The sequence below is a fragment of the Neomonachus schauinslandi genome, chromosome 14, assembly GCF_002201575.2.
Source record: "Neomonachus schauinslandi chromosome 14, ASM220157v2, whole genome shotgun sequence".
Classification (NCBI taxonomy): domain Eukaryota; kingdom Metazoa; phylum Chordata; class Mammalia; order Carnivora; family Phocidae; genus Neomonachus; species Neomonachus schauinslandi.
In genome coordinates this window covers 73689445-73716093 of record NC_058416.1, presented here as the reverse complement: position 1 = coordinate 73716093, position 26649 = coordinate 73689445, and the positions used below count along the sequence as shown (strand labels likewise).

Here is a 26649-nt window from a genome sequence, read left to right as displayed (position 1 = left end):
ACCTCAAAAGAGTAAAAAAGAAACATCTTAACAATTTAATTTAAATAACAATATTTTAGTGAATCCAGATCCGAAATATTATCAGTTCAACATGCATCAGTATTTTATATTCTCTTTCTCTCTTTTTTTTTTTCCAAGTGGTGGGAATCCAGTGTGGACTCTATACTCTGGGCTCATACTCGCCACATGGCGAGGGCCCAGTCGCCACGTGTGCCCAGTGTCTCCCGCCCTCCTGCCCAGGGCAGGGTTGGAGGGTCTGGAATGGGACCGGACCGGCCCCTCCCATTCCATCCCTGTCCAGGTGTTCTGGAGGCACCACGAACAGCGCCAGGCTTGCCCAGAAAGGACATAGCCTACGGGGATGTCCTGTGTCTTAGAAAGCACAGCCTGAACCTGCTTTCTGCACCTCCTCTGCTGGAAATTCAGTTCTGTCCAACCACCTGCACAAATGAGGTCTCCCTTCCTTCCTTTCTCATAGTCTGGCCCCCGAGTCCCCGTCCCCGGACAGCAGTGCCGTGTCGGCCCGGAAGCAGCTCCCCAGCAGCCGCTTGTCCTCACTGTCCTCTCAAACGGAGGCCACCTCGGCCGGGGACCAGCACAGCTGCTCCAGAGACCAGCGGAGCACCAGCGTGGACCAATCCAGTACCGATTTGGAATCCACAGATGGGATGGAGGGGCTGCCTCCGCCAGACCCCTGCCCCGTGAAGAGGGTGGACGACTTCTCCTTCATTGATGTAAGTCCATAACTGGGAGCGTGTGTTGGAAAGAGTCCTTTCTTCTTAAAGGGATGCTCTGGCATCTCCCAGTGGGTGGCCCCTCTCAGGGGTAGAATCTGTGTGCCAGGGACCCCTGTGGTGGGTGCAGAGGGAACAGTCTTTGCGATGGGACTGATGTCTGTGTGTAGCTTGCACCTGCCACACACCAGCTGTGTGTCTTGGGGCACACGTCTTCACCTCTCTGAGCCTTGGCTTCCTCACCCACTGATAACCGGCACAGTGGGCTCCATGACCTCAAATATAATCACATGGGTTCAAATTAAAACTGATCCTAGCCTGCACGTGTTTGGTAAGCAGGAAGTCTGGCGCCTCATCTCCAGGGGCTTGGAGACAGTTGGGGGGTGGGCTGCCTGAGGTTTGCAATTCCAGGTGTGCAGAGTCTGGTGTTTTGCTCAGACCCATTCTGCTGGGTGTTCTCACGAGGGTCTTGTTCGGTGGGACGTGTCTCTGATGCCCGCAGATCCAAGTCTTTCTGTAAATGGGTAGTGGCAGGTCCGGGAAGGGGGACCCTTCAGGCATAGATAGCCCTCACGTGGGTCCCCGGGGGCAGCCCCTAGAACTCAGCTCTTCTAGGTCCCAAGCAGAACCAGCCTCCTGGATGCCAGCCGCCCAGGCCCAACGGCATCCCGCTGTAGCCCCTTCCAGACCAGTACCTGTCCTCTTTACTCCCGCAGGAGCCCCACCTGCAGGGGGCAGGCACAGTTTCCTTTTCAATCCTCAAAGTCCCATTATTCTCCTCCCCTGACAGTAGGGCTACCCACCCCCCAGCCCACCCTCCTGTGGATGCATCATCTAAATGGTGCAAAACCTAAAAGCAACCCAGTCTCCTGGCAGTAAAGCCTCATGCCCACACCCTTAGGGATGGCTACCCAGATTCCCCCCCGGAGAAGGAACCCCCAGTGCTTTGGGAGAAGGGGCTTCCTCTGGATCCTCAAAGGGAATTCCCCCTTCTAACTACAGTCAGAGTCTCTTGCTGGCACCTCTGGATTAAGGGCAGAGATGGGGAAAGACACAAGTTTGGTCTCCCTTGGGCCACCCCATTATATAAACATGCACATGGTGTGGGTTGGAAGGATTCAGTTAGGTGATGTGTTCAGGTATTCATTCAACAAACATGTACCAAGCTCAAGCTGTGTGCCAAGCGTGGCTGTAGCTTACGTGCTTATAGGATGTCCCCGAGCCATGGCACAATCCGCTGGACTTACCTTCTAGAACACTAAGCTGTTCTTTCTCAGGATCCATTATAAATACCAACAGCGGTGTCAACAGCCACCAGTCCCCGAGTGGTGAGACTGCTCATAGGCCAGTAGCCCCAAGAGACAAAAATTCCTGCCCCATCCTGCAGATGGGAGAACCAACGTGGCCATTGGGTGACTCAAATGCGAGTGTCCCCGATCCCAGGTCTGGCTGCTTATTTATCACGTACTGAAGTCTACGGGCACTGCCCACCACAACTGGCGGCTCCTGTGGGGGCCGTTTGGAGGCTGAAAGGGAAGCTGAGGCACCGAGGCATCCGGGCCCTGCCCCAGCCTGTGGCCGAGGGGTAGCCCCGGGGAAACACACCCAGCTGCCCTGCAAGCCAGCTCCTTCCTGGGGCAGTTCCCTCCCCCCTTTCTCTGAGTCTGAAAAACTGGATCTGAGAAGCGATCCCCCAGTTTGGGACTTCCGTCCTCCGCCCCCCCCAGCCCCATCAGCTCCCCCCACTGGCCGCCATTGTGACCACCTTGAGAAGAAGCTGCACAAACATCAGCTCCCTCCTCCTGCCCCCAGTGTGTCGTCTGCCACTTACCAACCGGTGGGAAATGATTCACCGAAATTAGCCCGTCATCGCTCCTTGAAAAGGCCTTGGCTGATGGAGCTTCTCCAAAGCAGACCCGAGAGGGAGGACCCCACATTTCAGGCGAGCACGGGAGATGGCCGGTAACAGCTGCTGCCTGTGTCAGCCTTGGTCAGACACTGTCTCAAACCAGGACTTGCCCCGCCTGGACTCACTGAATTCTCTCGACCACCGTGGGTGGCAGGTACTCCTGTGATCCCCTTTTCTACAAAGAGGGGCACCTCAGGGAGGTGAAGTCCGCGGCTCATGCAGCTAGGATTTGAACCGAGTGGGATTTGAACACAGAGCTCTGAGTTCTTCGCCACCATTCCCCCAGGCGATCGCTGGGCCAGGGGCTGCCCCACCTCCTGGCTGGGCGCCCCTGGCTGGTGTGCCCCCCTGACACCTTTCGTCACTCAGTCACGGACTGTCCACCTGCCTCTGCTCAGAGTGTGATGCTTGTAGGCAAAGGCTTGGCGCAAGTGCGTTGCTCTGCACCCTCTACCTGCCCCCCCAAAGGAGGTTGTGGGTGGAAGGGGGACTGCACCGAGGATGCCTCAGCTCCCGGGCCCCGTGTGAATAGGGTTCCCACAAGGATTTAGTTAGATGATGTATCCAGTTATTCATTCAGCAAGCAAACAAACACTGATTGGGCCCCTGCTGTATACCGAGCAGGGGTTCCAGCTTCCATGCTCCTATGTCACCAGGAGGGAAAAGGCATTTTCATTCATGTCCACTCTGGGGCTGTGCCAGGGCCTTCAAGGCTCATGTGATCATTGTAACCAGCCTACGTGGTGTGTTTCGCGGAGTAATTGGGGCTTACAGTGTTGCGGTGGCCATAAAAATGTGAACATATTGGCCCACGTACCACCCACAGCATCTCGTGCGTCAGGGAAGCTCCCATGGGCGGCACCCTCAACTAATGGTTCCCTTTGCTTTCTCCCTCTTCCTGCCTGCCCCTCCCAAAGCAAACCTCAGTCCTCGACTCAAGTGCCCTCAAGACCCGGGTGCAGCTCAGCAAGAGAAGCCGCCGCCGGGCTCCCATCTCCCACTCCCTCCGGCGCAGCCGAGTCAGTGAGTCGGAGAGCAGGTCTCCTTTGGAGGAGGAGGCTGACAACGTGTGGATGTTCAAGGACTCAACAGGTACTCCGTGCCCTCCCTTCTCCACAGATGCCACACTGAACAGCAGGACGGATTTAGGTTAGACACCAAGAAGAACTTCCTGACTTTGTAGGCTGTAGGATGTTAGAACACAGTTACATAGGAACCTGTGCTCTCTTATTGTACAGACCTTATTAGAAATTAGGTGAAAAAGGTTTTTTTCAGGATGATATATTCACTGGGGCTCCACGGGTTGTGAAGGACAGAGATACAACTTAATAGGTTTTTGCTGTTTCTGCCTTTATCCTTACTAAAGTCACTGATACTTTCTTGAGGTTTGTTTGCGGGTCTTTGCCCAGACTCTCGAGTTGAAAGATCGAGTTCTATTTATCATCAGTCTTTATGTTTCCAATGAATTATTTTAAGGCTACTCATTTTCCTCTAAGGACTTTTTTGGCTGAGTCCTATGTCAAAACCTGAACTGAATCTCAAAGAGCCAAGAGGCATCAGCCAGGGAAGGGTATTCCATACAGAACAGTGGGCTCAAAGGGGCAGGGGTGCGGGAAGCCCATCTCTGTGTGCGGCAGAGGTCTCTCTACGCAGTTCAGGGCCGCTCACGCCGGGAATAGCAGCGGTCGTGCCGGAAAGGTGGGCAGAGGCCTGCTCATGGACAGTCGTGATTCCTTGCTAAGGAGTTCGACTTTGTCTGTGGATGGGGAGCCATGGAGGAGTGTTAAGAAGCAAAATCTCCTCTTGGAAACCGTAGCAGGTGACCTCCCTGCTCTGCACATATGCTGTGGTGTGTCCCCCAAACACTTGCAGGGCCTTTGTTCACATGGGGTTTGTCCTCTCCTACCTCATGTTTATTATTCCCTCTCCTACCTCATGTTTATTATTATTATTATTAGTTTAAAGATTTTACTTATTTACCCGCGATAGAGCGAGAGAGAGCAGGCACAGAGGGAGAGGGAGAGGCAGACGCCCCGCTGAGCAGGAGCCCAATGCGGGGCTCCATCCCAGGACCCTGGGATCATGATCTGAGCCAAAGGTAGCCGCTTAACTGAATGAGCCACCCAGGCGCCCCCCCCCCATGTCTATTATTAAAGGAAGTGTTTAAATGCCTTGATTGAGACCTCTGCACACTTTCTGGGTTTTCTGAGCCAAATTCCACCGAGCTGCCTGGAGCAAATAAAAACCAACATGGGGACAGAATCACACCAGTACCCCTAGCTGGAACGTGGCAGCAGCAGTCTGGTTCCCAGCAGCTTCAAGGAACCGGCCTGGGGCTGGGGGAGGCCTGGGGGTATGCTTTCTGAACACACCCCAGTTCCCTGCATGGCCTAGGGGCTCCAGGGGAGCAGGCCTTGCCTGGTTCCTCCTCGTCCATCCCCACCTCCTCCCCGCACTCCTCACTGCGCCCAAGCCCGGGCCAGGGCCTCCGGGAGGCTGAAACTCCTCACCCCTCACTCCCGGAGGAGTGGGGACAAACGGTCCGTGTCGCCAAAGTCTCTCCTATGAGGCTGGAACATGGCAATGGAGTGAAGTCCCAGCAATGGAGACTCTTGCGAAGGGAAGTGGCTTCTGGTCAGGCCTTCCACGAGACACATGAAGCCCTCCACGCCCTCTTCTGAGACCACCAGCCCCGTGCATTGCTGGCTGAAGGCGTTTCCGTCTCCTTGCCTCTCTGCCAAAGACTTCCTTCTCTTTCCCTGACTGGGAAGGAGCCAGGAGCCAGGAGGGGGGTCTGTCTGTGCCTTCTCCCAGGAGAACATCCGTCATACCGCATTGTCAGCCATGAGGAACCTGAGTTTGTCCTCATCCATAAAATGGGCCAGTGACGACTTCCGGGCTGGGCTGGTGCGAGGACTGCATGAGGGACTTTGTGCAGAGGATCCGGTGGCTGCCAGTGATGTCAGTGCTCTTTTCTTTGCGACAGAAGAGAAATCTCCCAGGAGGGAAGAGTCCGATGAGGAGGAGGAGAAGCCCTCCAGGGCTGAGAGGACCCCCACCAGCCATCCGCAGAGGATGCCTGTGTTTCCAGGCATGGACCCGGCAGTGCTAAAGGTAATAAGCTTCACACCCAGAGCTACCCTCCACCTCGGCAGCGAGGAGAACAGGCTCCATGTGTCCTTCCCTCCTTCCCTTCCCCCATTCCCCCTTCCCCCTTCCCTCTTCCCTCTTCCTTCCTTCCTTCCCTCCCTCTCTCTTTCCTCCCTCCCTCCCTCCCTTCCTCCTCCCCTCCAATTTTGAAACAGTTCAACTCACAAGAAGTTGCAGAAATAGTGCCGGGGGTGGGCATGCGTGCCTCACCCAGCTTCCCCCAGTAGTAGCCCACACGGCCACAGTACCTGCCCTTTTTTGCAAGAGTAAAAAGTCCGTGAACAGCACACGCACGCCTGTCCCTGTGGCTGATTTATAAACCTGCCAGATGGGACCATGTGGCGGCCGCTGCCCTAGGCCAGGGGTTTCCTGCCTTTTGTTTCCAGCGTCGGAACAAATGCCCTGTCACAGGGCAGCCCGGCACAGCAGGCTGCAAAGGCACGGGCTCCCGGCGGGCACCCCGCGGAACTCCCGAGGCCGGTGCTTGGGTCCCTGGACGCCGCTCGGGTCCCCCGCACACTGTCGAGACGAGGCTCCTGCGACTCGTTTGCTACAGTTAGCGTGAGCTCCTTGACCCTGGTAGTCAGCAACAGTCGGGGGAGGCTACTGGGCTCATTCTGGAAGGAGCCCTGGGGTTGGGGTTGGGTTGGGCAGACCCGGGGTGAATCCCAGGTCTTGAAAACTGTGTGCCTCTAGGCACACTGCTTGATCTTTGACCTTGAGGCTACTCCACTGTAAAATGGGGAGAGCCAGCCTCTACTTCCGGCTGACGTGTGTCACATACGTTAGGCCTGGTCGCCAAACGGCAGGTGCTCGGCGCAGAGAGGTGTCAGGCGGACGAAGGTGATGGGGGCTGCCCAGCGTTGCCTCAGAGACACCTGTCACCTACCACCAGCACACCCCCGGGCCCCCAGGGGAGCTCTGTGAACATCATACTGTCATCCCATTCCCGACCATAGCCCCCCCAAAATGGGGGACATCGGCCCTGCCTTTTTTCTGTGGGAGCATGATAGTCAAAATCTCATCTTATCCATGTGGACACAGGACCAAAAAGCTTCACAGAACTGAGTGTCATCTGCAAGATGGGGCCATTACCTCCATGCCGGGGTTCTTGGGAAGTGAAAGGAGACAGAACATCCCGTCCCAAGGTGGTGGCTTTTCCATCAAAGAGGAGAGGACACGATTGTGTGGGGTTTCGGTGCTGGTTCTCTGATCCTAGTGGCCAAGGGTAGCTGCGTAGACTGCTCGCCTGGCCTCCGATTTCTCTTAGCCTCCAAGGTCAGGTGGCATCTCCCCCGCCCCTGTGTTTCCTGCCTGGGTCCGCTCAGTTGCTGGGGGGCCCTGTTGTTGCCAAACAGTGACGGTGCCATCAGATGGGAGCCTTCCGCAGACCAGAGGTGGTAACAGACTCGGCTCTCTCTTCTCTCCCCAGGCTCAACTGCACAAGAGGCCAGAGGCCGACAGTCCCAGTGAGGCCCCAGGCTGGGCCCCCCAGCCCAAGACCCCCAAGTCCCCCTTCCAGCTGGGCAGTCGCGTGCTGCCCTCCAGCATGGAGAAGGACGACAGGTGAGGGGTCTTGGGGATGAGGCCTCCACCCTGGACTCAGGATGCAATTCTGGGGGGTGCTTATCTGGGTCTTAGAGCTGGATGCAAAGGCGAGTTGCAGCTGTGTGTTTCCCTCTAGCAGCAGAACTTTGTTCACGTGAACTCTCGGCAGCCTGAGATCTAAAAACACGCTGGGGTAGGGGGGAAGAGGACCAGGAATCAGGCCGGCTGGCCTTACTCTTCCCCCACCCCCCTCCACGTCCCACATGGAAATCCAGGGCTGTGTTGTGGGACTACTGACCTAGTCTAGCCGAGCTGCTTGGCCTGGGGGCGGGGTGGGGGGTGTCACTCTGCCTCTCTGGGCCTCAGTCTCCTTATCTGCAAAATGGGTTGACTCATCATTCTAACCTTCCAGGGTGGTCATGAGGACAAAAGGAGAAAGTGTGTGCAGAGCCCTTTGCATTGGCACTGGCTTGCAGACGTGCTCGAGAAAGGACAGTGGGGTTCTGGGGCTCCCGGGGCGCTCAGTCAGTTGAGCGTCCGGTTCTTGATTTCAGCCCAAGTCATGATCTCACGGTCTTGAGATCGAGCCATGCATCGGGCTTTTCTTACCGCAAGTTAACACATAAAAGTGAGGGATTATTCACACTAAGTTGTAATGTTGTAAGTGCTGCGACAGAGCGGGGTTTGGCAAGCTGTAGCCCATGGGCCAAGTTCCGCCCACTGTCTGTTTGTGTAAATAAAGCTTTATTGGCACCCAGCCACACCCATTCCTCTCCGTATAGGGCTGCTCCCGTTAGGGCTGTGGGGTTGGCTAGTTGTAGCAGGCACCCCAGGACCCACAGAGTCAAAAAACTACTTCCTCTCTGGCTCTTTATCTGATCCCGGTGATAGAGGAAGGACTCGTAACCCAGACTTGAGGAAGGAAAGTGCAGAAAAAGGCTTCCAGGAGAAGGAGTTGCCTGAGCTGAGTCACGATAGACAAAAAGATGGCAGCGTGAGGGGTTCCCCAGGCTTAAGTCATAGCACGTGCAAAGGCCCAGAGGCCTGACATCACAGGGGGTCTGTAGGCAGTGCCTATTAGCAGAGCACAGAGCGGGCTGTGGGAAGCGAAAGGACAAGAGGTTAAGAGAAACAAGGCCATAGTTGAGATGGTGCCTCTCGTGCTCTGGAGATACCAGAATTGCAGGGTGGCTCTGGAGTCAGCCGAGCACTCCAGTGTTTCTCCGGGGCTGGAGGAGCCCCCAGACCAGGGTCTCAGAGGAACATCTCTGGAGGCCTGGTCTGGTGCCTCTGCCATTGGGTGAGGCTTGCTTGGGGCACCCCAGAGTCCTGTCTGCCCAGGGGACCTCTCCTTCCTTGCACACCCCCATCCCACCCCAGCTGGGTCAGCAAGTTCCCTGAGCCCTCTAGGGGTTGGGGTCAGGAACTTTCTCTGAGATCAACACAGGTTGGATCTTGTGAGTACTTGTGTATGATTATAAAGTAGTATATGCTCCAGTCCCATCCACGTTGATGCACATCAACTTCTTTCCCTGTATTCCCTGTATTCATCTTTTCTGATGGCTGAGTAATATTCCGTTGTATATATGGACCACATCTTCTTTATCCATTCATCTGTTGAAGAACATCTCGGCTCTTTCCACAGTTTGGCTATGGCGGACATTGCTGCTATGAACATTGGGGTGCATATGGCCCTTCTTTTCACTACATCTGTATCTTCAGGGTAAATACCCAGTAGTGCAATTGCTGGGTCATAGGGTAGCTCTATTTTTAAATTTTTGAGGAACCTCCACACTGTTTTCCAAAGTGGCTCTACCAACTTGCATTCCCACCAACAGTGTAAGAGGGTTCCCCTTTCTCCACAACCTCTCCAACATTTGTTGTTTCTTGCCTTGTCAATTTTTGCCATTCTAACTGGAGATTATGCTGTGAAATAAGTCAAACAGAGAAAGTCAATTATCATATGGTTTCACTTATTTGTGGAACATAAGGAATAACATGGAGGACATTAGGAGAAGGAAGGGAAAAATGAAGGGGGCAGAAATCGGAGGGGGAGACGAACCATGAGAGACTATGGACTCCGAGAAACAAACTGAAGGTTTTAGAGGGGAGGGGCTGGGGAATGGGTTAGCCCGGTGATGGGTATTAAGGAGGGCACGTATTGCATGGAGCGCTGGGTATTATATGCAAACAATGAATCATGGATCACTACATCAAAAACTAATGATGTACTGTATGGTGATAACATAATAAAATAAAATTTAAAAAAATAATCTATGCTCACCATAGAAATTTTGGAAAATATAGGGGTGCCTGGGTGGCTCAGTCGTTAAGCATCTGCCTTCGGCTCAGGTCATGATCCCAGAATCCTGGGATCGAGTCCCACATCGGGTTCCCTGCTCTGTGGGAAGCCTGCTTCTCCCTCTCCCACTCCCCCTGCTTGTGTTCCCTCTCTCGCTGTGTCTCTCTGTCAAATAAATAAATAAAATCTTAAAAAAAAAAGAAATTTTGGAAAATATAAAAAGAATATAAAGTAGAAAACAAAATCACCGATGATCCCACCCTGCAAAGACCACCAGTGTGAGGTCAGGCCATCTCTCCTTCCATTTTAATTTTAAAATGTACTTGAGATCACAACGTACATGTAGCTTCTTTCCCTGTTACGTGTTTCATGTGGGCCATTTTCCCAAGGCCGTTACACATGCTTCGTAAAAACGATCTTTTTCTTGAAAAGAGTTGCAAAGAGTCACGACTTCATGGCTTTTGTTAAGACGGTATGTTCTCACTACAAGCGCTTCTGAGAACACAGCAAAGTCCGTGAAGAAAGTGAAAACTAAAATACTCGGGAGTGTCATGATTGAGATGGTGGCTGCTCGAATATATTCACTTTGAGAAGATTCACTGACCTGCACACTTGTGGTTTGAGTAGTTTTCTGCATGTGTGTTCTTCACTTTAGAAAAGTTAAAACAAACCTTACCTCCCCCAAACGGTCATATGTGTTACTGTTTGGTAAACATAAGGCATCTATCTGTGTCTCACGGACATCGTGTTAGTCAAGTATTCTCCAAAGAAACAGAAACAATAGGATGTGTGTATACACAGACACACACAGAGCAGAGGGAGGAAGGGAGGGAGAGACAGAGAGAGAGGAAGAGGGAGAGAGAGTTAGAGAGAGATTGAGATTGAGATTGATTTTAAGGAACTGGCTCCCCCATTCATGGGTACCAGCAAGTGCACAATCTGCAGGGCAGGCTGGTAGGCTAGAGACTCAGGGAAGAACCAATATTGTAGTTTGAGTCCCCAGAGCAGTCTGTTACCAGAATTCCCTCTTCTTCTGGGGAGGTCAGTCTTTTTCTATTAAGGTCTTCAACTGGGATTGGATGAGGCCCACCCATAATAAGGAGAGTAATCTGCTTTACTGAAAGCCGACTGATTTAAATACTGATTTTGTCTTTAAAAATGCCTTCACAGAACCATCTAGAACAATGTTCAACCAAATATCTAGGTACTGTGGCCTAGCCGAGTTGACACATACAATTAACCATCATAGGCATTTACCTGGGTAGAGAGCTAGAAGGATGGAGGCATGCCTGGGGTGATGGATGGACGGAGATAATTCATGTGTCAGCGTGACTTCACAGCTGCAGATTATTTCATAGAATGGGCGTACCGTGATTTATTTACGATTCCTTGCTGTTGGGCGCTTTGTTTAATTCCTGTTTCTTGCTCATCGATCACATTAACATGGCATCTTTACCACCTTCGAGTGCCCGGCTCAGCATCACCTGGGCACTGAGGATGCGGGGTCGGGTACCTCACAGCCCTGACTATAAGGAGCCCTCAGGCTGGCTCGCACTTGATTCTCACTGGCTTTGTGGTTTCAGGTCAGAAGAGCCCTCTCCCCAGTGGTTAAAGGAGCTAAAATCCAAGAAGAGGCAAAGCCTGTATGAAAACCAAGCTTGAGCAGGTATGAAGTGGGGATGCAGTGAGGAACCTGGACCGGGAGACAAAGGGTCAGAGACTCGAGGTGTTGTATCCTAGGAGAGAGAAGGGAAAATGGGTGCGGGTGTTCTGGGTTCCAATAAAGAGGGTAGTGCTGATCTGTTTCCTCTTAGGGGAAAAAAACCCAGGTGGGCAGCCTGGTCGAGGAGCCAGATAACCTAGGCTCTGGGCTCACGCACTTCTCACTGCATCTCAAAACCCTTTTATGAAGTGGAAAGGCAGGACATCAGGGGTTAGCTTAATTCGAAATGTCTCCAATTTTTACATTCGTATACAACCTGTATGATTAAAATTTAATTTGAAAAAAAAAAAAGAAGGATATTAAAAAAGTCAAAAGATTAGATATGCCCTGGTGTGGGTCCCAAATGACTTCATATCTCAGGGGAACTTCAGGTTCCCCATCTGTAAAATGGGGTAACAGTGCCCATGTCACTGAGGAGGCACTAAAGTGCTGGCGGTCAGTCCTACGTATAGAAGCATACGGCTCATACCCCCTGAAAGCTGGCTCTGATGTGAGCAGCCCAGGAGACCCGCCAGCCCCTTCCCCGGAAACCTCAGATGCAGAAAACACTGACCACAAAGCATTTTCCTGACCTGCTTAGTGGCAAAACCTGACCTGTGTGGATGTCTGTACTTTACGCTGCGGGTATATTATGGGGTGTTTCATAATATATATGTGTGCACATATGCATGTGTATCTGTGTATATAATAACCGCCCCCCCCCCCAAATTCTAAATCCCCAGGTAATCTGTGCTCAAGGGTTTTGGATAAGGAATGGGATCCTGTGTTGATTTTGTGTGTAGTGCTCTACATGTGATATCTCTCTGAACCTTCCAGCCATCCATTTGAGGAAACAGGCTGGAACCCTCACCTGACCCTAAACTTCATGTGGGTTCTACTGCACCTGGCCACCTGCCACCTTCCTCACCCCACTCCAAAAAAAAAAAAAGTCACCTTTCCCAGCCTGTGGCCTGTGGGGATGGGGGGATGGCCGTCTCGAAGAATACCAGACAAGGTTTAAAGGCTTGATGGCCGAGACACCTAGGGTCCCATGTTCCTCTTGCTGACGCCAGGACTGTCCCTTTCTTTCCAGACAAGGGTCACTGCCACATCTAACGAACAGAAGCCTTAACTGTCAGAACCCGAAGATGAGGCCACACTGATGCCATTCCTTCCTGCACAAGGCTCCCTCCCTGGGCCCTTCCAGTGGGGTGGAGAACACAGCCCCGTGCCTCCTGCCTCTCCACAGGCTCCCCTCCCCCGCCGCCGATCGGGGCGCGAAGACCCGCCCTCCTCAAGCCCTTGCATGTCTCCGCAGACAACACTTGAGGCTGAGGACGAAGCCAGGCTGCCCAGAATTGTCCATGCTGGTGGTTTTGTGTTTTATGTGAACACTGTGCATTTCTACCCACCGTAGACATCACTCCGGGACCGTCAGTCTGAGGCTGGACCATCTCCCCGGGTTCTGGAAAACACCTGTATTATGAGGGCACCTCTCCCCTCGCCACCCCCACCAACCCCCACCAGGGCAGGTCCTTTCAAAAGCCTGTTTCCAAGGAAGAAGAGACTCTGTTTCCTGCTGTGACTGTGGCCCAAGGCAGGGTCACGGGATTGGGTTGTGATTGCTTTATGGGCCAGTTCCACCTCCTTCCCTCTCCCAAGAATCAGCAGCTCCAATTTTTTAAACATACCCACCCTCTCGTTTCAAGTGTATTTATCGTCACAATGGAGCCGTGCGCATAGATGACCTGCTCATTATACATCACTTCGGTTTGCTTTAGAAGGCGTTAAAGCAATAATTCAGCCAGCTTTCTTTGAAATTTGATATGTATACGTTTTTTACATTGAAGAGCAGAAGGAAAGATGTGTGAATAATTGGCTTGAGGTATCCAATCGTCTCAGGTTATCTTACCCCATCCATGTTTTTAAAAGAAAATTCCAGTTGTCACCTTTGTATATATATTTTCCTGGTTTCTTTTCATTTGAGCTCTGATTTCTGTGGAGTGACCATTGTCCCTTGGCCTCAAGGGTTCATCAAAGGCAACCCGATGGCAGTGCCTTTCGCACCCAAACATCAGACCTGCCCTGAGCATCTTCTTCTCCAGTCTTTTTTGAACAGCACCCAAGATGGAAGCATCATTCCAAATTGGAACAAATGCATGAATGGGAGGGAGGGGGTTCTTCTGTTTCCTCTCACCTCTTCCTTCTACCACTCCCCCGCCGCACCCCTGCCAACTCTACCTGACCAAGTGCTTCCTTTAGGTCCAAATGCAGGAAGGGAGGGGTCTTGCTGAAATCCTTCTCTGGACAGACGTGCTGGATGCCAGGTGACAACGTATGGGTTTTGCTTTGCCTCCTTTTTTTTTTTTCTTTCTTGCTAGCTCTAAGCTCATTCCCAGGAATCTCTAAGACCTCTGGGGGTCGTAGGCACTCTCTATATGGTCTTTCTTTTTGGAAATCCTCAACACCAGCCTCCTCCACGTCTGAAACCCAAGGCTCCAGCAAACATCCTGGATGTGCTTGACTGGCCACCTGCCATGCCTGGAGTTGCCATAAACTGTGTGCCAACCTTGCCTGGGAGATGCCCGTTGGTGAGAAAGACGCTTGGGGCAGTTCATAGGGTCCCCTGTGACTGCTGAGGGACCCCAGGGCTGAGTTTTCTAAGGCTAGATAGGGAAGAGATGGGCCACATGCATGCCCACCCACTGACTTCCCAAGACATGAAAATCTTTCTTGATAAATCCACTATTTGCAAATGGTGTCAAAACATACCTTCCTTCTCCCTGGCCACATCTCCAGGAGTCTCCATTTGTCTCCCCCATCTCTTCTTCCTTTCACCCTTTGCCATCTCTTCCTTCTCTTGGGGGTGGGGGTGAGGGGTGGAGAGCAATCCTGTTTCTCCAGGTTCAGCACCATGGACAGGGACTGAAGCCCCGCCCCCGCCCCAGTCTGACCTTTGGCTGACCTTTGGCTACCGTTGTCGACCCCCGTCACCCACCCAGCCTTTTGCATCTGGAAGCCTCATGCATCTGTGTCCGGAGCTTTGGCCCTGCTTGATAACAGTGTGTGTTCTTTTCATTCCCTGAGGTAGTTGTCAGTCTGTTATCTGTGGCCCTTGGGTGGAAATTTGATTCCTCCAGGAACTGCTGCTTTCGGTGATTTTTCTTTCCTTTCCTTCTTTCTTTGTTTTAGATCCAGTTAATGTTCTGTTTTGTTCTGTTTTGAAGAAGGCTTCACGCCCAGCGTGGAGCCCAACGCAGGGCTTGAACTCATGACCCTGAGATCAAGACCTGAGCTAAGATCAAGAGTCAGACGCTTAACCAACTGAACCATCCAGGCGCCCCGAGATCCGGTTAATGTTTTAAAACAATTTTGATGCGGTGGCTCTCCAGGGCCATAGGTCCCCTTGGAAGACACTCCTCATGTTCTGACCAACTCTTCCTGGCTGCTCTCTGTCTTTCCTTCAGGTGGGAAGGGCCCCTTGGTACCATCTTGGACAGTCGGAATAGACCTGCTCTGTTCAGTGAGACTATAGATACCATGCAAAACCCTCCAATTCTTAATTAGTTATGTTTCAGCCCAAGTATACCCAACAGGGAAGAAAAACACTTGAACATGAGATGAACCTGGAGATCTTTTGCCCAGCCTCCCACACCTTGATTGGAAACAAAAATCCATTTAATTCCTCGCTGATTAGGACATACAAAGTCCACCCACCCCCCTTGAAACTGATGAGAGCAGCCTCACCTCTCCACTGCAGAGTGGACCCTCACAGTGGGTCAGGAACCACCCTCTCCATGCAGGCTCCCCTTGACCTCTGGATCCCACTATGCTCAGTGCAACCAAGTTAGAAGTGGCTGATGCCTGGAACTTTTGCAGATAGCTGGGCAAGCGTGTCGTTGGTTTTCCCCTCTTTCTAAGCCAGGCGGTTTGTATGCTAGGTTTTCTGGCCCTAAGCGAGCGGTTTCTATGCTAGTTTCTTGAGTTTGCCTGGAGCCGCCTTTGGAAATCTGTCTCTTTTTAAACTAACTTAATATGCCTTAATCGTTTGTATGCAATCAAGTCACCTGCCCTCATCCAATCACCTTCCTGGGGGCCTTTGGCTCTCCTTAAATGAGAGTCTTGCACAGAAAGCAAATCTCTCTGTATGTACAATCTGTCTACAGACACACAAACACACACACCCTTTGCACATCAGCATTTTGACGGCTGGTGTTTTGATAAGTCTGTATCTAGATCCCCTTCTTCGTGGCCCTGGCCTGATGAAACAGAGGCCTTTGGCCTATGAAATCCTGTGGCGAGGCCTCAAGAATCAGTTTTATGGAGAATTCCTCTATTCTTGGTGCCACCAGAGAAATTCTGGTGAGGTTGAAGCCTCGCGTTGTTTCATGGGGGGTTTGGAGTGACACAGACCTGACGGCCTCAGGTTATCCGGGATTCGGGAAAAGGACAATCAGATGGGAGCTCTTCCAGGGGGACAAGCCAAGTCCTATGCTCTCAGACAAATGTGTTTGCCTTTGTGCGTCCAAGGAAGTGAGGCCAACTCTAGGTATTGCTAAGGAGCGAGCATCGAAATAGACGCAGGCCTGAGGTCCCAGAGCTTAGAGGCTGTGCAAGGGAGTGGAGGAAACCCATGGCGTGCCCACCCCCCCCCCAGAGGGGAGCTCAGCTGCTCGCACTCAGACCTGGTGGCCGCTTTGTCCACTTAACGCTTATGCATATTCTCATCACAATGCCCCCAGATTGCCCCAGGAGCTAGACATAATCATACAGCTGAAAATCCATAGGCGTGTGGTCAGGTCACCTCCAAAGCTAAATGCTTTTTTAAAGACGACTTGGGCTGGCGTGGAAGACGGTGTTCCACGGAGAACGCTGTCGAGCCTGCCTCTCACTCTCCAGTTCTGTGTTTACCCCTCAATCCCTGTGGTACCGTCCCTTCGTACAGGAAACCAGATTACTTAGCCTGTGTGTAAACTAGCATTTCAGGGTGAGCCCGAGGGATGTAGAGGCAGGAGAAAAGGTCTATCCAAGAGGAGACACCCTCGCCCCTAATTTACACCGTGACAAGTCATTAGAGTAAATGGGGAAGCCTCCTACAGCCTCAATTGTGCCTTTCTTCCTCCACCACGCACGCATTCAGACATGGAAGCAAAACTCCCATGGCATTGTGATTCCACGGGGGAAGAGGGACAATATTGACATGGAGAGAACCACTTGAAGCAGGCGGGTCCCACTCCACATCTGGAAGGGGGTCCACCTTGGGCTACAGCCACCTAGGGAGCCGTGGATCTGGGCTCTGCCAAGAGGCTGCTACAAGTCAACCCTGTTGGGGTTTTGGGCAAGCTGAGGTTCTTGCAATGCAGAGCCACGTGGAAAGCCAGTGGGCGCAAGTGTGCTGGGTCTTCGCCAGGCTCTCCCCTTTGGTTACCCCCCCCACCCCTCTAGAATTTGCTCTCTTTTGTTGGGATTGATTCCTGCAGGGAGGGGTGCAGAAATCTGTGTTCTGGAAAATCAGCCTGAGGTTCCTGGCAAATTAACCCTTAAAATCAATCAGCTTCTCCCCCTCCCTTAAATCTCCTTAAATAGTCACCCTCTAACCTGGTACCTGAACATCTCCCTCCATGATTCAGACTGGCCCTTTTTTTTGACAATCTCCAGTGGTATCACGTCAGCAAAAAAAAAACAAACAAACAAACAAACAAAAAACCAAAAACCAAACCAACAAACAAAAATCATGCTGTTGTCTAAAGAACAATTTGAGCTTTTTTACTGGTCTCATTCCAAATAGCCTTATAGATCCTGTAAATAGGGGGCTCGCAAAAGTAATATATTGTGTTATGGAAGATATTTTGTACTGTGTTGTTTCCTAAATCATACCAATATCCTAGAAGTGATGCACTTCCCAGATGATTCTGATCCTCAAAACACTTTGTAAGAAGGGGCGGAGAGCGGAAATACATACAAATACACTATATATTTTCTAGCGTTTCTTCTGAGTCCCTTCCTGAGATAAAATTTGAGTCACGGTAGAAAAGAAACTCGAGTCCCGTGTGTAGGAAAGTTACACCTGCTGCCTGCTGGCGTTCTTGCAATTGCCTTATGAATTCACAAGCTCTAAGGGGTTCTGAACAGAAGGTGGACAACAGGCACTTTATCCAATCCCAGAAAGAATCTAATCGCATGACTGAGCATTCATCTAGAAAAACCTATATTTTTAACCTTAAAACAAATGGGGCTTCCCGGACCTCACAGAGTATTGGGTATCTACAAGTGCTTTTATATTTTGTAACTGTAAAGAGGTTTCATACGCACAGAAGAACAGTTGGGAATCTGGTCAACTGCCATTAGACAGGATGACCTTTGCATGTACAAAGATGTTGCATTCAGACCATGAAAATAGCAAATAAAGCTTCAATGCAAGTTGCACTGAAGAACTCGGTGTGTCAGTGTGTGGATGAATGGGCTCTCCCATGCATGCACGCCCGTCACCAGCTGAGTCGGTCTGTTGTCTGTGCTGAGCTGGGGGCCGCGTGGCAGGAAGGGGGGGAGCTGGGGTCCTGGGAGAGGGGGACCCGTGGAGACAAAGCAGGATTTCCATTCAGCGTGGGCTGGAATCCTCATTCTGCCTCCTCCCGGCTGTGGGATATCGCTGAGCATCGGAACTCCAAATTGGGGGTTGGTGAGAGAGACCTTAGTGGGCAAGAGTTGAAGGAAAGAAGACAGGGCATGTGAAGGTGCTGGGCACACAGTAGTTCCTCGGGATCCTAAAGGATCTGATGGGAGGAAGTCACACCATCTCTTTCTTCCCCCTTAGATCCCTAGCAGGTGACGGCTGCATCCCAAGTTAAGGGGTCGAATCCAACTCTGTGTTCCGTGGTCCCCAGCAGGAGGTAGTCCCTGGGTTTGAACTGCCAATAGTGGGCAGGATCCTCAGTGAATGGAAGCAAGGAAGTAGCAGCCCGAGCCAAGCGCTTCGTTCCATGATCTCTCCGTGGTTGTCCATTTATGACTGTTGCTGACCTTCAGTAGTTCACCCAAGGTCACACAGGTCCACCTGCTTCCAGAGGCCAGCTGCCACCCACAGTGTCCCACCACCATCTCCAGGGGTGCGGGGGGACCGAGTTTTAGGCTGAGTGGAGGATTTTAGCCAAAAATCACAACAAAACCAAACCCTGATCTGTAACAATTCACTCCTTGGCCCTCTCTTCATTTTAGTCTTCCAATAATCATTAATCATACTTAGAAAATGCACGGGCCTAGGTTTTTGATTTGTATTTGTTTTTTAATTTCTGTTTGTCTGCGTTTGTTTGTTTTTTTGGGGTCGCAAATTAGATGACTATCATGATCCCCTTTATTTCCGTTGAAGCTAAGATCTGGGCCCTGTGGCAAGCCAACCCCTCCTCCTCTCTGCTGTGTGACTTTGGGTAAATGACTTCACCTCTCTGAACTGTTTCTGAGCCATCTATAAAATGGGGATGGCAATTTCTTCCCTCAAGAGGGCTGGGGGAGGATTAAACAATGTTCATGAAGCTGGCACAGTGCCTTCCTTGCACACAGTTGGTCTTCAATAAATGGGAGCTGTCCATTGGGTATGCCTTCTACATGAAGAAAATAAACCTTTGTTGGGTCTGTTACAGCATCCCGTGGAAACCCGATTTGGGGGTTATATTTAGGGTGATCTGATTGAAAATTTAGGCCATGTGGCCCATGGGAAAATTGAGTGATTCTGGGGTCCCTTGCTTTGAGAGCTGGTGTCCTTCCAAGGATGTCCCTCGCCCAAACAGGAAGGTGATGGCTCCAGGAAGCCCCAGAAAGGGAGTTGGGGGGCACTGGAGAGCTTTACACCCCAATGCCCCCCGCCCGCCGGCGCTGTCAGACTTCCCACAAAGCTGATGAGGTCCGTCTGTCCCCAGGACGCCATCAGGGGTCATGGTGCAGGGACATAGGCACTGGGGCCTCCTGAGCCCGCTATTGGAGTGAAACGGCCCGAACGGAATTGGGTGGACAGGGCGCTGCCTCAGCAGGCTGGGATGTGCTGGGCCGTCGAAAAGCGCCCATAAATAGGGCACCGCAGCAAAGGCAGATTGTCTGCAGACGGTGCTGGCCCCTCTGTTCTTGCCGAGGCTACAGCAGCAGGTTCATTCTGGGACGGGCAGGGGCGGGGAGGCGAGGGCTGCCCTGGCAGGCCCAGGCCTTTGGGGATCTCCGTGGGGCGTGCACGGCTGGCCCCCGCACAAACCGGGGATTCACTTAAGGGTTGGAGCCAAGAGGGAGGACCCAATCCAGCCACCAAGCCCAACTGGTGTCCGAGGGAGGCAGCCAGGGTTGAGCCCCTGGGCACGTGCTTAGGGAAGGGGGCCTCCAAAGACTGAGCGCAGGGGAGGGAGGGGAGTGAGCAAATCTGGGGGTTGCCAAGGATCCTGGGAGTCCTCCATGAGCTGGACCAGGCCGTTTGTCCTGCGGAGGCCGGGCATAAGCAGGACAGGCAGCCTGCAGGCTGTGCTTCCCTCGGCCTGTGTCCAGAGCACACGGCCACGCAGCTGTGCCCACCAGAGTGGGGGGTGCAGATGTGTGCACCTTGTGGACCGCTGTGGGTGTCTGAAAGGGGCATATGTGAGAGATGGGGGGCTGTCGTGTTCGGTAGGTGTGATGGGACTGGGTGATCACAGGAGTGTGTGCATGTGCATGCATGTGTGTGTGCTGATAAACTGGAGAACAGTCCTGTGCATCTGTGTGTCATGGGGATCATGAGAATCCTCCCATGACTACCTTGTCATGACTGCCACGGGGCCAGTGTTGTGTGTCACGGTCCCCACAGGGATGAAGGGGGACTGTCTCTCTCTGTCTGTGTCTCTTTAAGTGGCTGGTACACCGTAAGTGCTTCATAAATGCATGTGGAATGAATAACCGAATGTATGGAAACGTGTCCCAGGACCCAGTCCCCTGCATCATGCGTTCTCTAGATGTCTATCTGTCCATCTCCCACCAGTCTGTGGTCTCCTGTTCGGCCCGGTCACCCAGCACCAGGCCAGGCACTGAGCAGATGTTCATGGAAACTTTGGTGGACAGAGGGAAGAATGAACAAAAGATTGGCCCAGAGCGTGGAGGTGGGAGAGATCCCTGTAAAGGGACCCCGCTGAAGCCCACCCTCTGGCCAAGGTCCAGGGGTGGTGCGTCTACACAGAACTTGAAGAACCCTGTTTCGGAGGTGGGGGGGAAGCAGTTGGGTGTAGGGGAAGGGCATGCGCTTTGGAGCCAGGCCCAATCCTGGCAGCTCCCTCACTGTGTGCCTTGCGGAAGTGGCTTCACCTCACTGGGCCTCAGGGTTTCCCTCTATAGAACAGGGATCCTGAGCCCACTGACTGTCCTAGTCCTTGTGGCCCATGATGGGTGCTCGGTGGATGTTTGTTGAATGACTGAATGACCGAATGCAGTGAGTGATGGCCACATCCCATGGGCAGCCCGGCTCTGGAGCTCATCCTTGACTTCAATCACATCCCTAGCGTGGCCTGGGGGGTGAGGGGGGGCTGGTGACTCACTCATTTTCCTTTGGTTGGAGCCAGAGGTGTTCCTGGGGAGATGGCAGAACAGCATGGAGCGCCGGAGCAGGCTGCAACTGGCAAGAGCCATGGAGGCCTTGGGGGCACCTACAAGGTACAGGGCAGGGAGGGCTTCCAGGGTCTGTGGGCCTGGGGCTGCTCTCGGGCCTCGGGGTCAGCTTCCCCGCCAGGCAGAAAGGAGCAGCGGCCCTTCCAGCCATCGGGGGCCAGGGAGACACCTCGCTCACCATGATCGTGCTGCATCTTCTCTCTTCTGTGTCCTCATCTGCAGAAGGGAACTGGTCGCACAAACGCAACCTGACTCAGTGGGGCACAGAGGCCCGGCGGGGGCGGGGGTCTCAGGAGACATGGTGCTGACTCTCCTGCCTGACCTCAGTCCAGTTCCCCAGATTCTCTGGGCCTCAATAGCCCCATCTGGAAAATGGGAGCAACCCTCCCTGTCTCAGCCCCCAGAGCTGGTGCCAAGGAGAATTCCAATGGCTGGAATTTATTGGCTCTTCGCTCTCTGAGCTATCCCTGGGGGCTTTAATCTGAGATGGGGTCCGAGAAGCAGGGGCCTGCCTGGCCCTGGGCCTGATTGGTGGGAGCACACAGCTGGTCTAGGGACTTCTAGAGGCCTTTGCAGAGCCCCAGAGGCAGATGCCCACCATGAAGGTGGGTGCCTCTGCCAGGCCTTCCTGGCTCCTCTGGCATCTGTGGGCCATGCCCTGTCCACCAGGACGGGGGAGGAAAGAGCCACCAGCCCACTTCTTGAATCCTGGTGCCTCTACCTAATTTGCTGTGCAGCCCGGGACAAATGACTTACCCTTTCTGAGCCTTCTATAAAATGACCAGAACAGATGTACCCCAGGGACCTTCTCCAAAGACAGTTTGTGCTTCTAGGTGGATAAGAGAGGCGAAGCCTTCCTCCTCTTTTGCAGCCTCTTTCTCTCTGGGCGTGGGACAGGTGAAGAGCAACCCAGAGGTTGCCAACGGGTGTTTTCCTTTGTTAGGCACAGGGAAATTTTGCATTCAGGGAAATACAGCTTTCTGGCCTCTCTTGAGAAGTTTAAAATGGGGTGCACATTCCCTCCTGGCCATAAGCGGCTTCATTTCCTTCCCTAGGTCACTTCACTCTCTTAGATTGCGGCCTGCCAGATAACTGGTTGCTATTCGTGGTTTACTTGGAGGTTCTGGGGGGGCGTTCCCCTCCATGGCCACGAGGGGGCAGCGCAAGCCTGTGGCCGATGCTGGCTCGAGGCGCGTCCAAGGCAGAGGGGATGGAGCCCAGGGGATGGTACCTCCCTGCCCTGCCCCAAGGGAGACTGTGCAGGCCAGGGTCTGGGGCTGGAAGGGGGAGCCCGACCCCCATGGGATGCTCAGGATGCTGCCCTTTCAGGTGATCGTGTATGAAATGGAGAACTTCCAGGGCAAGCGGTGCGAGCTCTCGGCCGAGTGCCCCAGCCTGACAGAGAGCCTGCTGGAGAAGGTGGGCTCCATCCAGGTGGAGTCTGGGCCGTGAGTACCTGGACGCCCCAGCCCCCTCCTCACAGGCCCGAGCCTCCTGGGCATCAGGAGGTCCGGCTTCCAGTTCTAGATCTGCTGTGGGACCGTTAAGTGACTCCCTCCCCATCTCTGGCCTCAGTTTTCCCATCTGTCTAATGGGGTTAACGGTGGCATGCACTTCAGAGTTTTTGTGAAAATGAATGGAAAGATGCACATAAATAATAACAACGTAATAATAAGGAGGAGGAGGGAGAGGAATTTGTCTTTGGATTACCTACTATGTGCCAGACATTGAAAGGACGTTCCTGAGCACCTACACAGAGGCTGCACATAAAACAGATTCTTCATACCATTTCCCAGGATGATTTTTCTGGCTCAGAGTCTCAGCTTCCAGTATATTCTAGGAGCTGCTTGAATACCTGGACCAGGGGTCCATGGTAGGGTTGGAGGGAGGGTTCAATGTCAAAGGTCAGCAGCTTGGGGGCCCTTCCCTCGCTAGACGTGGGTCCCTCCCTCAGCAGCAGCCGTGGTGGACCCAGGCTGGCTTCCTCCTACAGGTGGCTGGCGTTCGAGCGCAGAGCCTTCCGTGGGGAGCAGTTTGTCCTGGAGAAGGGGGACTACCCTCGCTGGGACGCCTGGTCCAACAGCCACCACAGTGACAGCCTCCTGTCCCTCCGGCCTCTGCACATCGTAAGTACAGCTCCTGCCTGCTTCGGGGAGCTCCTAGAAGCTGGCCAGCCAAGCTCCCCGCACAAGCTCAGCGGAGGGCGGGGCTGGTACAGACCTGGCTTTGGGAAGGGCCCTCTTCACCTCTGACCTAGAAGATTGCGTGGGACGAGAGGAAGTTGGCTATCGAATGGTTCCGGGGCTGGGGATCTGGACACCAGGATTCATATCTTGAATTTGCCAGCATGGCCTTGACACTTCCCTGCGTAACCCTATTACAAATCAGGAGCCTCGTGGCCCAGCCTCGGATCAGGACTGTGCTCAAAGCAACACGTTCAGAAAGGAGCTTCAGAAAGTAAATGGTTCCTCACTTGCCTTTCCCAAACACCCGGAAGGGACTCGATCCACAGTATCACATTTAAATGTCGCCCTGCTCCCCCACCTGCTTCCCCCACACTCGGTGGCCTCTCCAGGCCTCTCTCCTTGTCACAGTAACATTTACCTGCTTGGATGACAGTGAGAGGAAAGCTAGGAAGACCACATCTGAACCTGGTTTAGTAAACAGGGAATCCTCCTACATTACTGATTTTTATCTCCTTCCGGCCTCTCTGTGCCTCAGTTTCCCTATCTGCTAAATGATGGAGTTTCACAAGAGCCAAAAGGCCCCCTCTAGGTTTCACAGCTCCCTGGCTCTGAGATTCCTAAGGAGAGCAGCTCTGGAGGAACCACCCTAGTCCCCAACCCCTCCAGCAGGCCTCTCGGGAATCCTCAGGCATTGGGCTTGGGGGCTCTGTGGTCACTGGACTCTTTCCCGCACCTAACGACCCCTGCTCTGAGTGTGGGAGCAGCCGGCTCACCCCGTGACCCTGCCCCCAGGATGGCCCAGATCACAAGCTGCACCTGTTCGAGAACCCAGCCTTCAGCGGCCGCAAGATGGAGATAGTGGATGATGACGTGCCCAGCCTCTGGGCTCATGGCTTCCAGGACCGCGTGGCGAGCATCCGGGCCATCAACGGGACGTAAGGGACCCATTCCCCACTCTTGCCCCTGCCCCGTCCTCTGGCTCCAAAGAGAATCTCTGTTCACTGTGTTTCCTACACAGCAGCCGCTCCCTGCTCTTCTAGGTCCTTTCCATAATCCTGGTCCTTCTTACCAGGGTAAGAAGTGACATAGTGGTTCTTTAGGTATGACCTGAATAGCACATAGGAGAGTTCATAGTACATCACCTCCTTCCTTCTAGGCTTAATACCTCTGTTAATGCAATCTTAAGATCACCTTCCCTTTGTCAGTGACTGCATCTCACCCTATGTGCTTGAGATCTGGGGTTGAGCCTTGAAAGGTGCCACCTTTCCCTGATGATAATTTATTTAACAACTTTTTACTGAGCATTTCTATGTGCAGAGTATGGGGACAACAAGAATTACACAGCCTCTGCGGTCAAGAATGTCAGTCTGCTAGGGAGGCAAGTAGACAGGTATCCACAATTCACTGTGATCAGGATTATGATGGGGGACACACTGGGGCTCTGGGAGTCCCCACCATGCACTTGATTCAGCCCAGGGGAGTCAGCAAGGGCTTTCCTGGAGGAGGAGACATATGAATTGAGATGTAAAGAATATGAATGAAAGGGGAGTTGGACACGATAAGACGAGGAAGAGTGTTCCAGGCAGAAGGAACAGCATGTGGAAGGGCTCAGAGACACTCCACTTCAAGGAAAGTAGAGTCAGAGAGGTTGGAGTACGGGGTGTGAAGAAGGAACGTTGAGGAATGAGGCTGGAGATGTTTCGCGAAGGACTTGTGAGCAGGGGAGGGAATTTGAATTCATCCGGAGGGCACTGGGGAGCCAGGGAGGAATTTAGGCAGGCAGAGAGCATGGTCAGATGCTGGCTTTAAAAGGATTGGTCTGGCTGGAGGCAGGAAGCTGACCATCCTCACCCTGACCTTGGTACCTGGCAGGTGGGTCGGCTATGAGTTCCCCGGCTACCGCGGGCGCCAGTACGTGTTCGAGCGGGGCGAATACCGCCACTGGAACGAGTGGGACGCTAACCAGCCGCAGCTGCAGTCTGTGCGCCGCATCCGGGACCAGAAGTGGCACAAGCGGGGCTGCTTCCTCAGCAGCTGAAGGGCACCCAGGCCCCAGTGGCCCAGGCCCGCCCTGGGGGGGGCAGCAGAGGCAAGAAAAGGAGGCTTCAGGGCCAGGGTGATAGTCTGCCTGTCCCCCCTTCCCCGGAATCTGCTCAATAAAGCCTGGGGCCGGTCCCCCACCTGCCATGTTCCTCTGCGTTCACTTCTTGAGGGGGCTGGGGCTTTAGGGCTCTGAGAACCACCAAGGGGGGCAGTGAGCTGGGTTCCTACCCTAAGCTCTAGTTGTTGTAGGCAGAATCACATGCACATCTTGCACTGATTTTGTGTTTGTTTTCCTGTCTGTGTTTCCATCTGTCAGTCTGTCCATCCATTTATCCAGCTATCTATCTATCCTTCCACCCACCCATCTTTCTCTCCATCCTTCCATCCATTCATCCATCCATCCATCCATCCATCTATCCATCATGTCCCCCTCCATCTCTCTGTCAGTGTCTATTTTCATTAATTTATTCAGCAAATGCCAGGCCCTGTCCAAGGCCTGAGGACACAGCAGGGAACAAAACAAAGTCCTGCTCTCATGGAGTTCACATCCTAGGAGAGAGGCAGGAGACAAACAAGTAGATTCTGAGTCCACCAATTGTGCTATGGGCAGGAAAGTGCAATATTACGATGGCAGGTGATGGGGGGTGCTGGTCAGAGAACTCTGCTCTGAGGAGGTGACATTTGAGTTGAGACCTGAATGAACCATGAGAACATTCCAGCCAGAGGAATAGTGGGTGTGAAGGCCCCAAGCAGGAGCGTGGCTGGGTGATGGAGACTTGGCAAGGAAAGCAGTCGGTCTGGAAAGGAGTAAGCGGTAGAATGGGGGAGTGGTCAGAGGAGGCGTGGGGTCAGGGTAGTTAGGGCTCCACAGACTCTCGTCTGAAGGAGGTGGGAGCCATGGAGCATCTGAGTGAGGTGAGACATGACTTAACAGGATTTTTCTGGCTGTGGAACAGAGTGTAGACCACGGGGCTATGGGGGAGGCAGGGGGACAAGCCGGGCGGCCACTAGCTGAGCCATGATGGTATGATCTCCCGGACTCTCTCTTTTCCTTGCATCCATAGCTCTGTCCACCTCCTAGAGGTCTTCTGCAGCCTTGGCTGGGGGACCGAGACCCCATCCCACCTCCCACCGCTGACCGTGACAGCTCTGAGCCTCTGTTCCTTCATCTGGTTGAAGTGGTTGCCACGGCAGTGCCAGCCATAAACGGGGGTCTCCTCTGGCCCCCAGTGGGAAGAAGAGGGAGTGTTCCCTTTGCCAGTCAGGTGACAGCTGGCTTCCTGCAGTCCCAGGGACCTGCCCTCAGCCTTCCCACCTCCATGAGCCAGTCCTGCGTGTTTCCCTGACTTGGTTCCCCTGTTGTGCCCAGAGCCGGTCCCAGCCACCTGCAGCCTGCCCCTGCAGCTGATGCAGCTGGTGTGTGGGAGGCTTGAGGGGGCCTCAGGAAAGCATTGAAAAGAATGCAG

At 53.2% G+C, this 26649-nt stretch overlaps 2 protein-coding genes across 3 annotated transcripts in view; both read left to right on the top strand.

Annotated features, from left to right (window-relative positions):
- The window catches only part of KIAA1671 (KIAA1671 ortholog), a 132081-nt gene extending 117509 nt beyond the window's left edge, over positions 1-14572 (top strand). For both annotated transcript variants that reach the window (XM_021703396.2, XM_044920852.1), the window contains 6 exons: positions 479-734; positions 3561-3735; positions 5630-5757; positions 7226-7359; positions 11227-11309; positions 12439-14572. In XM_021703396.2, coding sequence (XP_021559071.2) covers positions 479-734; positions 3561-3735; positions 5630-5757; positions 7226-7359; positions 11227-11305 — 772 coding nt within the window. In that variant the 3' untranslated portion in view covers positions 11306-11309; positions 12439-14572. The remainder of the gene's footprint in view (positions 1-478; positions 735-3560; positions 3736-5629; positions 5758-7225; positions 7360-11226; positions 11310-12438) is intronic.
- Positions 14573-20924: 6352 nt separating this feature from the next.
- On the top strand, positions 20925-25178 carry CRYBB3 (crystallin beta B3). The gene is made up of 5 exons (XM_021703544.1): positions 20925-20999; positions 22284-22402; positions 22948-23080; positions 23933-24075; positions 25013-25178. The coding sequence occupies exons 1-5, from the start codon at positions 20925-20927 to the stop codon at positions 25176-25178; spliced, it is 636 nt and encodes a 211-aa protein (XP_021559219.1).
- The last annotated feature ends 1471 nt before the right edge of the window (positions 25179-26649 follow it).

Bases quoted from the DNA above. Each gene is read 5' to 3' on its own strand.
- CRYBB3 (XM_021703544.1), top strand. From the start codon at position 20,925: ATGGCAGAACAGCATGGAGCGCCGGAGCAGGCTGCAACTGGCAAGAGC. The intron at 21,000-22,283 runs GTACAGGGCAGG...CTGCCCTTTCAG, and splicing joins GCCTTGGGGGCACCTACAAG to GTGATCGTGTATGAAATGGA. The intron at 22,403-22,947 runs GTGAGTACCTGG...TTCCTCCTACAG, and splicing joins ATCCAGGTGGAGTCTGGGCC to GTGGCTGGCGTTCGAGCGCA.